General features: G+C 33.3%; 1 protein-coding gene across 1 annotated transcript in view; it reads right to left on the bottom strand.

The window, feature by feature from the left end:
• Positions 1–5,494: 5,494 nt before the first annotated feature.
• SP3 (Sp3 transcription factor) overlaps positions 5,495–14,206 on the bottom strand; it is a 64,858-nt gene continuing 56,146 nt past the window's right edge. The window contains exons 6-7 of the mRNA XM_032636745.1: positions 9,647–9,843; positions 5,495–7,264 (exon numbers count right to left, since the gene is read on the bottom strand). Of these exons, the coding sequence (XP_032492636.1) occupies positions 6,948–7,264; positions 9,647–9,843 (514 nt within the window). The 3' untranslated portion in view covers positions 5,495–6,947. The remainder of the gene's footprint in view (positions 7,265–9,646; positions 9,844–14,206) is intronic.

The raw sequence follows: 14,206 nt of genomic DNA, 5'->3' as shown, positions 1-14,206 counted from the left end.
AATGCTTCATCAAAAAGGCACAATATGAATACTAGCAATTTTGTTAATGTCTGCTGACAGAAAACTAGGGGGATCTAAGTGAATGAACACATTAATACAAGATGGGGATAATTATTTCCAAGTGTAGGAAGATTATTGATTTCTCTAAGGCTAACATTTACTAATACTTAACTATGTGCCAGGCACTGTGGGAAGTGGTTTACATGCACTAACCTATTTAATCTCCTCCATCACCCTTATGAAGATGATGCTACTATTACCCCCATTTTACATTTTAAAAAACTGAGGCCCAGGGTGGAAAGGTAGAGTCCATGGTCACACAGCTGCTAAGCAGCAGAGCCAGGACATAAACCCACGTGTGCCCAAGTCCAAAATCTATGCACTATGTTATACTGTGAAAAGTTTTCACCTTTACTAAATGATTCAAGATGAAAAAGCCACACAAAGTTACCAACAGTAAAAATGGGAAAGATGCAATTAACTAAGAATTCTTAAAGGATTTGGATGAGAGGAAGCTAAGTAATTGGGTACACACAATTAAAAGTGAACCAAACTGCACCTGAGTCAGAAGACATCATGAAAATATAAAGACCATGTGGTGGAAGATACTAACCATAAAGCTAATGCTGGCAAAAAGTCAGTGCTCCGTTAAGACCAAACACAGACACCAACATAGACACAGCCCTCTGATAAGTATCCTCAGACTGTAGATGGACTTCTAGGCCTTTTAGTCAGTTCTCCTGGGCACACCTTATTGGTCCTCCAAAGCTCACCCTTTCTGACTCATTCAGGCTCTATGCTGAGTTTTCCCTCATCTAAACCTAACTGATCTGGCACTAACCATGACTTTTCGTTGGTAATTTCTACAGCACCAAGTCATCAACCATTTCAACCAGTGTATTTTATTCAAGAAGGAATTGTATCTCAAAGATGTTTTAGTTGGCACTATTTGGTAGCAAGTAACAGCCTCTCAAACTTAAGAAAAACCTGAAGATAGAAGTGGGGAGTCTCTGGGAGGTTTTGAGGGTATCTCATGGAACCCAGGAACAGGAAATGCACAGGCACAAAACATTGGAACAAAAACCAAAGTTATCAGGAAGCAAGGCAGCCGTTCTCTTCATCTTTTTCTTCTGGGATTGTATGGTCTCTCATCTTTGATTTATTCTCTTTCTGCTTCACACGCAGGTTCCAAATGCAACTTCCCAAGACATCAGTTTTCCGACTCCGAACCCCTGGGAGAAATCATCTAATTGGCTCAAATTTGACCAGATGTCCACTCCTTGTCCAATTACCTAAACAGCTCGCCCCTGAAGGTGGCAGGAAGTAATATTCAGAAAATGGGACATAAGTTGGGCAGATATCCTAAAAAGTATCTACCCTAACATTTCCTGTTATTTCACTGTTGCCTGTTAATTGGAGGCTTAGACATTTTTTGGAGAAATAAGCTGCATTTCTTTGATGACCTCTTCTAATTTTAAGGTTGGGACCACTAAACTGTAAATGTTACCTTTCAATCAAAATGAACCTAAAGATTCTTTGGCTTGTTCCTAAAAATGTTAAACTAGAATTCTCTATCAGGGTGTAATTTCTGTTTCCTTCTTTTCTTCTTATTCCATCCTTTCTGATGAGGCAGTCACTTCAGACACATTGTCCACTATCAGTTTAGATTCTATAGCTCTCTTTTCAGATTTCTGCTTTGAAAACTCCCCCTCATTCTGAAGGTGAAAATCAACGCATGAACCGTATTTAAACAATGGACACCCCAAAACACTGGTCCCTTCACTACGGAAAAGTGAAATCTCCAGTTAATAAACGTGCAGGGGACAGGGGAAGATATCATTTATTGAGTCCCTACTGTAAGCCAGGAACTATGCTAAATGCTTACATTTTAATCCTCACAACAATCCTATGAGGGATACTATTGTTAGTTATCCCCTTTTTATGGATGATGAAAATGAGGTTTTAAGAAGATAAGAAACCTACCCAATATCACACCATATAGTATATAGCTTAATATGGATTTAGGAGAGAAGCAAGGCTGTTAAAAAGCTGGGGGGTGGGGAGAGGAAGGCTAAAGGCAATAGACTCCTTTTTCAGCACATCATATATCTTAAAATATATAACTTAAAAAACCGATATAAATCATGTTACATGACAGCAAATCATGCAGCTTTTTCTAAATTTCAACTCCAACTTTGATATGCATTTTCAAAGGAAATAATAGTTATCTCTGAGTAGCTCAGAGGTTATTTAAATTCCTTCATACTCTTATTTTCTTAATATTTATCAATGTAAGTATCACTTATATAATCAGAAATTTTTCCAACAATTTTCTTAATCCTGACTGAGCCACACACCTGCCCATCTTTCTTTATTTTTTTCCATCTTTCTTCTCTTCACGACTTAATTTAGAATATCCTATGCTTCCTGTCTCCATAGCCTCTTTTCCTGTGTCCTCAGTTTTTGACCCATCGACTGCTAACAAAGATCAGTTGGCAACTCCTTATTGCCAAAATCTTTTCTGTTTTCATCTAACTTGACCTCTCTACTGCATTTGATGTTCATCACCATCTTGACACTCAGTTTCTATGTCAGTCTCCTTGAGGACTCCTCTTTCTCCACCAGTTCCTTTAACGTGGCTATTTTCCAAGGTTCAGGCCTTTGCTCAAATGAATCCCCATGTAGTGTTTGAACAGTTTTAACATTAGACTACAATGAAGACCTATGATCCCAAAAAGATTAGGAACCACTGGTAAAGATTAAAATCTGATCCCCTTCTCAATTTGACAGCCCCTCCTCCAAAGCGTCCCCACTCCATCTCTCACAATTTCCCCTATCATCCATAGCAAAATCGCACTGTTCCTTTGCTAGAGCCATCTCCTCTGCCTGAATTTCCCAATTTCTCCATGCAGAATTCTCCCTCTTTTAAGTTTCTAGAGCGCTTTTTATCTGCCACTAGCATGTATTTACCACAATATATTTGATTATACACAAATCTGCCTGAACAAGACAAGGGGCCAAGTCAGTATTATCTTTGTGTCTCCAACACTAAATAAAAAACATGATTTCACTAAAGTATCAAACCTTGTTCCCAAGATATTGACCAATTTTGTTCTGTGCTGATTATCAGACTACAAAAGACTTACTGCTCACTCATGGCAAAAAGTTTTAAAAATACTGTTTAGTAAAACAAATTGTTCTCTTACACTGAAAACAATTCTTTTCTACTTAACATAATTAAAACTGAAAACCAAATCGTCTACTAGGGGAGCATGACCAACAATATTTTAAAACCAAATGTTATTATTAATAACCCCACATTTCAAACAATATTGAATACAATAAAAATTTTAATAGAACAAAACCTTGGGAATCATGAGTAAGTCAGTAATAGGATCCTTACTACAATTAAGATACTAAAGGGATGCTTGCTCTATTTAGAGTGATTCTAACCCAGGAGTGTTTATCAGAGCCACTTGAGGAGCTGTTAAAAATACATACAGTTGACCCCTGAAAAACAAGGGGGTTAATCCACATATATGGCCCTCACTATGCCTGATTCATCCACATCTGTTAACTCAACCAACCAGACTGTACAGCACTGCAGTATTTACTCCTGAAAAACAGCCGCGTTTAAGCAGACACCCCACAGTTCAAACCCACCGGCACTCACGAGTCACGTGTGTATATTCTCCATCTCCAGAAATGTAGATTTAGGTCAAGAACGAAGCTAGGCCTGTGGACATTTTTTAATGGTCCCAGCGTTTTCTGATGAACAATACTGGCTAAGAACTATTTTCTATGAAATATGTTTGACATGCTTTCAAATTACATGTACATGTAGTTTTACTATTTAAGCGTTTTCACTATTCGAAAATAACTTAAGCATCTTCATTATTTTGCCCAAAGTTACTTACAGGGCACCCGACCTTTTGCAATAGGTGTATGTCTTTAAAACTTTATTAAAGTAATTTAATAATTACTTTTAATTTAATAAAGTAATTTAATTACTTTTCAAAGGCATTAAGTCTCAACAGAAAATAAAATTTTCTTAAGTGTTTATTTTCTTTGAGGTATAGAGTATAGACACCTAGTCCACTAGATGAGTATGTTCTGATAAACAGGAATTATCTGTATGTAAATATACTGAATATGCACTAACTCTAGCCTTTACAAAAATAAAGCAATTGCCAAAAACACCTTATTGAAGAATATACTTACACTAAGAAATATTATACCCATACACAATACTAATAGATTTTATAACTAGAAAAAAATTACTTCAGGGTAATTCTTCAAATATTAAGTTTCCAGAGTATATTCAACATTTTTTCAATAAAAATCAAGAAGTATTTAAAATCACCTTGGTTGAGGTTGAACAATAACTTTCATTTCTTTGTTAGGTAAAGATCCAAAATTCACAGGTATATTCCAGGTGGGCACTCAAAAAACTCTAAAAACTTATTTAAATAATATTTAAGACTACTTACTATCTTCATTGCAATCACGTTCTAAGAACTGATAAAATTTGCTTGGAAACTCATGGATCAAAAACTCTCTATAAGCTTACTATAAATTTTCAATATTAAAAACAGCTCTACTCTTGCACTCTAAAAAGTGTTTTAATTTCCTTACTTAATAGGTGTTTTTGCTCAAGTGAGCAACCTCCTCACATAATCCTCTTCACACAACCTAATTTTTTAAATTCTAGAAATTATTTACAGGAGTTTGAAGATTCAAATTCTAACCATGTAACTTCAAAATAAATGTACATTCATTAATTTCTATGATTCCAAGTAATACTTCCTATTTCACGTCACAAGCTTAAGTCTCACATGAGAAAAACTTTGTGTTTTTATGTGTATCTAGCATTGTCCTATGCGTTCAAAGATATTACTGACAGTATCAGATTGGGCCTGGAAAACAGACAATGGAAATCTTTAACCCCACTGTATACATGTAGGAAGTAACTGGATTTTTTATTTTAAAATATCTAAAATAGTCGTATTAATATCCTGTTAATTTTTCCTTCCCTCTTACCCTGCCTTTATGATTAGACATATATAAATTCAAAAACATAACCCTTTCAAATAACTCTTGCCATGGTTACCAAAGCTTGTCTTATGCTATCATTTTCAAGAATCTTCATGTAAACTCAAGTTTTTGATAAATCAATATCCTGCATTGCTTTAACGGTGGAAACAAACAAAGGAAAAATAAGGTTTGCAAAATGGATTGATAAAATTCTAATGAATCAATGTGGGCTAAAAGATTTTTTTCAAAAGTTCTATTTAATAAGTTCATTTTTAGGCAAAAAAAACAGTAATCTGCTAGAGCCTCTACTCTTCCCTTTTTAAGTAAATATACCTGTTTACAATAATCTCAGCATCTGAAATCAAGAATCTGCAAATAAAATGCTAAGAAAAATAAACCACACTGATCTTTTTACCCCGTACCACTGCCATTATTTTAAATGCATAGGAATACAACAAACTCAAAAGAAAAAAAAAATAGTGTTTTATTAACTACCACACTGTTATAATACACTTTAAACGTACAATAAGGTAGCCTTTAAATTTGAGGTGGTCTTAAGAATAACAAATGAACAGAATCCCAAATTTTTGAAATAAGTGAACTGCTGCAGTTATAGGTATACATTTTGGAAAATTGTATAGCTCTTACAAGACCAGCAATGAAACTTTATTTTGTACATTTTTTAATAATTGAAAATATAAACAATAATTAAAAAATAAAAAGAAAATACAGCATAATAAAAAACATACATTTCTCAATTAAATGTACTGGATACATATAAATTTTAAGGGAAAAAGCAAAAAAGGAAAATGGTTGATATTTAAGTGCAGACTGACTACCTAGACCAAAAACAAAACAAACAAACAAAAAGGACTTAAAAAAATATCATAAAACCTCTAGTTCTCTATGACTAATATCCATATGGTTGGAGTATCGTCACTATGGAAGTGATTTTGTTATGTTTGCATATGTTATACTTTACTGGTAATTTACATGATGGCTTTTAAGGCCCTGGCAGACATGTGGTTTTTGGAAACAAGATTGGATTAAAAAAAAAAAAAAAAAAATCACTGCTAAGACGCAATAACACCTTATTTTTTTGGTCCTCCAATACTCAAGAAAAGGGATAATTCACTATAACATTTTCTTACCACCCAAATGCCTCAACCTATACATTTTAAACTTTTTTAAACATTGGTTATATTGCCCAACTTCGTTATTGAAAGAATATTAACAAGACATTATTTTGGCAAATTAAATCTTAAACATGGCTTTTCAACAGGATTTAAAAGGTGACTATCCCTAGAGTTCCATGTTAAAATGTAGTTTTCAAAATCTTACAAGAGTAATGCTTAAAATATTGTACATAGTTAACCTAATTAAAATAATTAGCTTCAAAATGACAAATTGATAAGCTAAGTAAAGCCTACACTATGTAACATTTGCTTGGAAACTTGATTTGTCAGTTATGCATAATAAAAATTCCAGTCATCAAGAAAATTACAAAAAATTTTTTTATCATAACATGATTTCTTTCACCCACCAACTTTTTTTTTATCTTACAATAGATAAATACCAACATGTTCTCATTTTTACACTAAACCACACAGGATTGATGCATTTGGTTAAGACTACCATTCGCATTGTTAAATTCAATTTTCTCTTTATATAACTTGGTAAAATTTCATTTCTTCTAGATTCCAAAAGTACCTACAAAACCCATGCAATTTTACCATTTTTAATATACTATGGAGTATCATACAAAGTAAGGCATTTCAGTGTCATGTATAACCAAGTTACTGTCAATCCAAAAATTTTTGCACATCAATAAAAAGATATCTAAGAACTTAGGAACAATGTTCTTCTCACTACTGTATAAAAATAACCACGATGAATAAGTATTTGTGTAATATTTACTCCATTGTCTCATTTCCAGAAACTGTGACAAGCTGTAAAGGTATTTCAGTGTTGGTAAGGATATCTTGATTGCTGGTGGTGGAAGTATTAACAGTTCCTATCCCTGAAACAGAACCTTGTTGAATATTTGCAAGGATAAGTGTTGTTCCTCCTGCAGTAATCAAAGTATCATCTCGTGCAGCTTCCACAGATGCCAGCACTGTACTGCTAGAGTGAATACCTTTTTTATTCTGATGTGTTTTAATATGTTTGGCAAGGTGATCACTTCTCATAAAGCGTTTTGAACATTCTGGACAAACAAATTTCTTCTCACCTGTTGAAGAAATTAAGTTACTTAGTCTTTTAAATTTAACATTAATAGACTCATCATTCCCTGAGAAAGAAAATAAGCCAACACTGACAGTTAGGGACAGGGAGCAGAGTTCAATTAGAACTATATTAGTTTCATGAGCTGTCCCTGCAAAATTTCTCTCATAGAATACTTTTCCTCAGAATAAATCTGTCACCTTTATTTCTGGATGAAAAGCAATCTTCAAACTTATTATACACTGATATTCAGGTAAGAATTTGATACCTCAACTATGCTAATAGTTTTGAAACATCTGTTACAAAATACCAGCTAAAAAACGACTATCTGTAGCATACTTCTCTAAAGAAAAATACACTGTTTTAAGCTATATTTAAGGTATTATTAACATGTCAGATCCCTGATACTCAACCTTCAACTCTTAAATGCGAATTTAAGTAACTACAGAGTACTTCTAGATTAAAGCCAAGACACAAGCTTGAAGTCTAATAAAGACTGAGTAGTCCCAAGAATAATGGAGATGGCCAGATGACCTGATTTCAGCTGGAATAATCAAGAGCAAGCCTAATAAATCATGATGTTAAAAGTCAATAAGACTCTATGATGCCTAAATTTATTTCCCAGCATAAATACTTTTTTTAAATACAAAAGACAGACAGAACTTCTATTACTGTTGAAGACCTACTATGTAAGACAATTAGTAGAAGATAAGGCAAAAGGCCAACCTACAAGGAATCTAAGGAGAACTCAATCAATAAACAAATCCAGTATTTTCTTAATTTATTTTCTTCAAAATGTCTTTCTTAGTATCTCTTGTTCCAGCACCTCTCCTCTCAGTAGGTCCTCATCAGAACTCATGCCTGAACTATGTTACAATGGCACACTAGTCTCTCCCTTTCCAATCCAACAAATCAATGCCAGACAAATCTTCCTTAAATACCAAATTTTATTACAGTACAAAACTTCACCACTGTACTAAGTGGTATGGGAATGCAAGAGTAACCTGCAGATAACTAAACAGTTCAGACTCTCCATTACCTAACTCCATTACCTAACTTCTGTAACGTGGTTCAATCCTACGTAACAGAAATGTGTTAAATAAAATCTCATCTTCACTCGTAACAAATGATCTCTCACTTCTTCTATTCATATACTATTCTATTCTTCTGGGAAGGTATTTCCCAAAGCTTCTCTTGGAACATTAGTCCTGAAACATACTCCATGGCAAAATGGCACAATGAGAGGTTGCCACTACCTCCCACGACTTGGGAGATGTACAGTGCTCATTAACATTCTATTAAAGGTCCTAAGAGGCATTCCTTGAAAGTACTTGTACAGTAACCCTCTTTAACACAGTGTTTCCTACACTTATTGGATCAGAGACCTTTTTTCCCTTTTACATTATTTCTTTTTATATCCTGCTGATCAAATTCCACTGAGGAAAATTCTATTATAGGGCCATGCTCAAAAATGCCTTACTATCCCAACAATAATGATCTCTGCCTCCAAGCACACTTTATCTACTTTCTTATATTGTCCGTTGCAGTTTCAAACAGGTTAAGCTCATCTGTCTACCTACCTGATGAGACAGAAATTAAAACGAGTAGCGTATGTAACATAATACTACATACTTCATGGGTTATTTTATATATTTAGATCTAAGAGACTTCAAAATCCGTATCGTCCACCGTTTCACCATAGTTCTTTCTTCTAAGCTCTCTAAACTTTGTAAATGCATTATATATTTTTCAATTCTTCAGTATTGAGCATAGACTGATGAACACCTTGATCATTACATGGCAGTAGAAGAAAAATATCTGTATATGTTATAAGTTAGAATTCAATTTGGGTCATTCCTAGGTCCATTTCATGTAACAACCACACAACACTGTGTTAAAACAATTAAATGAAAGAGTCTTCACATCAGCAATGCCTTGGTTATTCCTCAGTGAAATATCTTTTGCTTACCTCACATATATTAAAACGAGAAAGGGTGAAATGCCTGAATTTATCAGAGGAAAAGGAATTATTATTTATTACAGTGTTAAGGAGGAAGAAGAAGATAATGATCAAGAGTAAAAGCACACAACTAATTTAAAACTTTAACATAATTAACAATGATGAGATAAATGTGGCTTAAGACACTGAATAATATGAAAACAAAAGCTAACCAAAGTCTGCATAAAATAAAACATTATTTTATAAAATAAGCCATACTGACTTGTTTGGAATTAGTGTTTTTAAATTGGTGTTACTGAAGATAGAAATATGATGTAATTGGTCATATTTTAAAAGATTCAGTTCAGTAAGGTATGCTTAAAAAAAAATTTCAAGGTAGTATGTAGCCTTACAGTTAATTTTTATCTGTTAAAAGTAAATATTAGTAACCTGTATGTGTTCTTCTGTGCCTCTGTAATTCATCACTTCGAGTAAATCTTTTACCACAGAACATCCAGTTACAAATAAAAGGGCGCTCCCCAGAATGCCAACGCAGATGAGCTCTCAGATGTGAGGTCTTCCCATAGACTTTACCACATCCTGGTATATGACAAATGTGTTGCTTCTTTTTCCCAAGATTGGTACCTCTAAAAAACACACACAGAATAATATATACTTATATGAAAATATTCAAATGGACATTATCACTCATATCATACTCCCCATGTTGAATTTCAAATAGAAGACATTATCACTGTGAGGTCAGTCAGAAACCAAGACCATTTAAAATCAATTTAAAGAAAAATTAATAAGTTTTACATATTCATTTTACTCCACAACTAATGTGAGTGTTCTCCAAATGTAAATATGCTCAAGAAATATATAATTTAAAAGAACATTTCATACATAAAGGGTATCGTAAAGTTATTTATTATTCGGTCAGAACCATTCCCAAATTCTATGCATAAGCCCAATCCGATTAAATTAGTTGTACCAGAAACTAAATGGCCTATTCAAAGTCATGATGTCAGCTAATTTAAAAAGTAAATAAACCAACAATAAATGCATAACTAATCATAGGTACAATTAAGGCACCTTAAGAAGACTTTAAATTAAGATGATATAAGCATTATTTATTCACATATTTGTATGGCCACACCCTGAATATACACTGACTTGGAGAAAATCAGAGAAAAAAATCTAGACAAAGCTATTGTCTTAGACCCCTAGAACTACATGAAATAAATTAAAATTATCTTTACAGTTAAAATTCCCTATTAACCATGCAAAGATACCCAAAATTATAAATCAGAGAAATAATAAAATGCAGTTTCTCCACATTGCAAAATTTGACATGTTCCATTTCAGTATCTGATACCAAGAACAGGGTTTAGAAGATATGTGCTTATTAGATGGGTGAACACAGGTATCTTAGCCTAAGCAAGAAGAAACCGTTTTTGATTCCAGAACTGATATTCAAATCATATTAAACACTATAGAAAATGTTATTACTCAACCTCAAAAAAAAAAGAAAAAGGCTAGTTACTGAATAAAAACAAATGAGTTTATAAAAAAAATGACATTTTAGACTCATCAACTGTCAAAATCATATTATATAAACTTTGCAGTTTCTCTGAGATTACAAAAAGGTACATTTAAGACCCTCCCCCAACTTCCCCTCCTCCCACAATCTCACAGTCTAGGTATAGCCTGTAAACCTTCCATAAGCCTGCAAATCCTCCTGTATATAATATACCTATCGTTTTTCAAATTTTACTGGAAAAATGCATATTTCCCCACATTTATATTTTAATGTACTCACACTCAGTAGCATGTGAAATTGCCATAGGACAAACAGTGCTAAACGGTGCAGTGCTGGCTGTTAGATGCCATAGGTGTTCTGAACAGGGAGACATCAATGTGGGCTCCAGTAGTTAGAGAAGGCTTCGTGGAGGAGGTGGGTAGGATTTAGATAGAAAGGAGGGAAGGCATTCCAGGCAGAGGAATAGCATAAGTAAAGACAAGGAGGAGTCATGCTGTTGTCTCAAGGGCAAGGATGTCATAATCTAACACAATTCTAGTTTCTGCTCCAGTCCACCCCCAATTTCTACAACTCTCTTCAAAGAGCTGAGTTGAGTGAAACAGGTTTTGCTGGCTCACCTGCAATGCCAAAGTCTTAACCAAAGCCAATAATATTTCCATTTAATTTAGCTTTTAAAATTTGTTTTATTCTTAAATGGCCCTAAGAAAAAGAGCAATGTCTGTGGCTATTGGTGTACAAACCGATTTTACATATTGTGTTCACCATAGCAATTTCACAGAGAACCCAATTCAGTTCACTCTACACTCATAACTTCTTGCCTCTCTTCTAATCCTACCACTCAGGTGAATCAATGTGCTTTTATAAATTCAAAAGTGCTATTTTACTAACTTAGCAAAATTTAGCTTTGAGAGCACGAACAAAGCACAAGACTGTAACAAATTACAGCAACAAATATGAGTTCCCAAAGAACCAAAAATCCAGGGAAAGATGTTTTCATCAACTGAATTATAAGGTAACAAGACATACTCGTCTGAAAATGGGACAGGCAACTAAGAAAAAAAATGGAGACGGGGCACACGAAAATATACAATATAAGGGAAAAAGTCCAATACCGAGGTCCAAGTTTTTGTTTAAAAAATTTTTTTTTACTCAAGATCTAGATATGCCAGATATGGATTTATGGCATGTGATGTGAAGGAAGAGAACTGAAGTGAATTTATCAACAAACTTCAAGTAGTAAAAGATTACCGTAAATTTTCCCCTTGATTTATATAGTTACACCACTAATACCTATTACATGATCTTACAAAACTAACAATTTTAAGTTCATTTTCTTGACTGCTTAAACTTGCTCCCAAAATTTTAATAATGCAAAGACAGAGTGACACAATAAATAAAGCTAAATTCTGAGTAGAGGGATTAAGAAAAGTTAAGTAAATCGAGTCTTTTGCTTGGGACAGGAGAAACGGAACACAAACTGAAAGGCTAACAGGGAAGAAAACAGATTTTACAAATTAACTTAAATTTTTAAAAACTGGATTGAGGTTGTCTAAACCACACAAAACCTATATAACAATAACGCCTTTAGAATTTATTTTACTTTATAAAATTGTCTCTTCCACTAGAGTATAAAGTTTCTGAAGTCTGGTTCTGCTTAATAAATATTGGCTAAATGCCCAAATGAATACAGTTTTTAAATATTTAATTATATTTTACACCTTGCTCAAAAAGGTAAAAAAATAAAATTTAGTTCTCTAAAGATGCCACTTTATACGTACTATTATTTTTTTAAAAGAATACTGTTGCGGAAAGGCTAATATTCTAAAATGTATAAAGTGCCACCTACCTCACCTTTGCAGAACAGGATTTACTATATGTTATGCTTCTATTAATGAGATGCAGCAACTGTCAATGATACAATTGTGCCTATCATGAGTATATTAGTTGAATTTTGTTCAAATGAGCTCTAAGAAACAACAGTTGTTTTTCTTAAGAACTTCAATTTTAATTGTTAGAATAAGTTATTAAAAAATGAACTCACAAAAGTTCTGGAAAAATATGAGTATTTTTATAATCCTCAGTTTAAGGAAGACTTTTAATAGCATGATAATAATGCATCTCAACTAAAAATTTTGTACTTAAAAAAAGGTTTGCAAGCTTTAAGTGAGAACTTTCTTTACTTGTGTAAATAAATGCATTTTGCAAACCACTGACAAAGTTGAAAGACAATGTAAAATTGGAAAAAAAATATGTGCACATATGACAGACAAATTAACAGTCACAAAAGACAAAGAAATAATTCACGAAAGGAATTTTGACATGGTAAAATAACACAACAAAAAATGTTCAAATAAAGTAACAAAAATATACTGAATAAAACAATAGTGAGGAATTACTTTTCATCTCTCACACTTTAAAAGGTTTTTAAAAATTATAAAATCCATTGTTGGCAAGGGTGTGGGAAAACATACTCTCATACACCACTGATGGGAGTATAAATTGATACAACCTTTCTAGCAGACAATTCCCTTTGATAAAACAATTCCACCACTGCCAACTTATAATGATGAAATAATCAGATGTGCAAAGATATATGTGTAAGAATTAGAATTTCAACAATAAACTCCCAAAAGTTGTTAAATTCTTACACATCCATACCATTGAATACTATACAGTCATAAAAAACTGATACAAACTCTATGTACACTTGGAAATATGATCACAAAAATTTTCAAAAGAAAGACACATAAAACAGTGAGAGTAAAGTCTGGAAGGATATATACAAAAATGTTACAATAGTCATCTTGAAGTAGGGTAGAAGTTTGGTATTCTTTTAAAACTCCTCTATTTTTCTGAATTTTTATGAGCATGTGTTAATTTAATAAAAATAATTTTAAAAAATTTTCAATTTAAAGAAAAGAATAAGCAAAACACAGGCAAGGCCTTGACCCTCAGTTAGATTTGACTTTCATGAAAATTTATCTTGAAAGTTCCCGTAAAAATGAGAGTAAATTTCAGAAAAGTTGTCTAACCAGAATTCCACACTAACTTATTTAAATTGACCAAAACATTTCAAAGAATAAGTAAAACTTCAAACAAGTGAATAAATTATCAGTAGGAAATACAAATGCCTAAGGATCAGATGGAGAAGAAGCAAATTCACCTGGGAGGCAGTACAGTGCAGTGGTTAAGGCCTTGATAAGAAACTGGGTCCAAATCCCAGCTGTGTATGCTGTAAAGAATCATTCAGCTTCTCCATGCCTCACTTACAAGACCATCTAGAACACAGTAAGCTCTCAGTATTAACAGTTACTAGTCATTACTATCATTGTGAATGGGCTGGCCAATGTACAAATCAACTCAAAAGGCAGAGAGGCTCTACTAGGTCAAGTTCATTAACTGCATTAACAGGGTTTTTTTTTTTTTCTGGTCTATTTAAATAGTTCATTTCTGAGAGAGTTATATTA

The sequence above is a fragment of the Phocoena sinus genome, chromosome 7, assembly GCF_008692025.1.
Source record: "Phocoena sinus isolate mPhoSin1 chromosome 7, mPhoSin1.pri, whole genome shotgun sequence".
In the NCBI taxonomy this organism is placed as follows: Eukaryota; Metazoa; Chordata; class Mammalia; order Artiodactyla; family Phocoenidae; genus Phocoena; species Phocoena sinus.
Note: the sequence above shows the minus strand (reverse complement) of the source record. Positions and strands in the feature narration are given on the sequence as shown.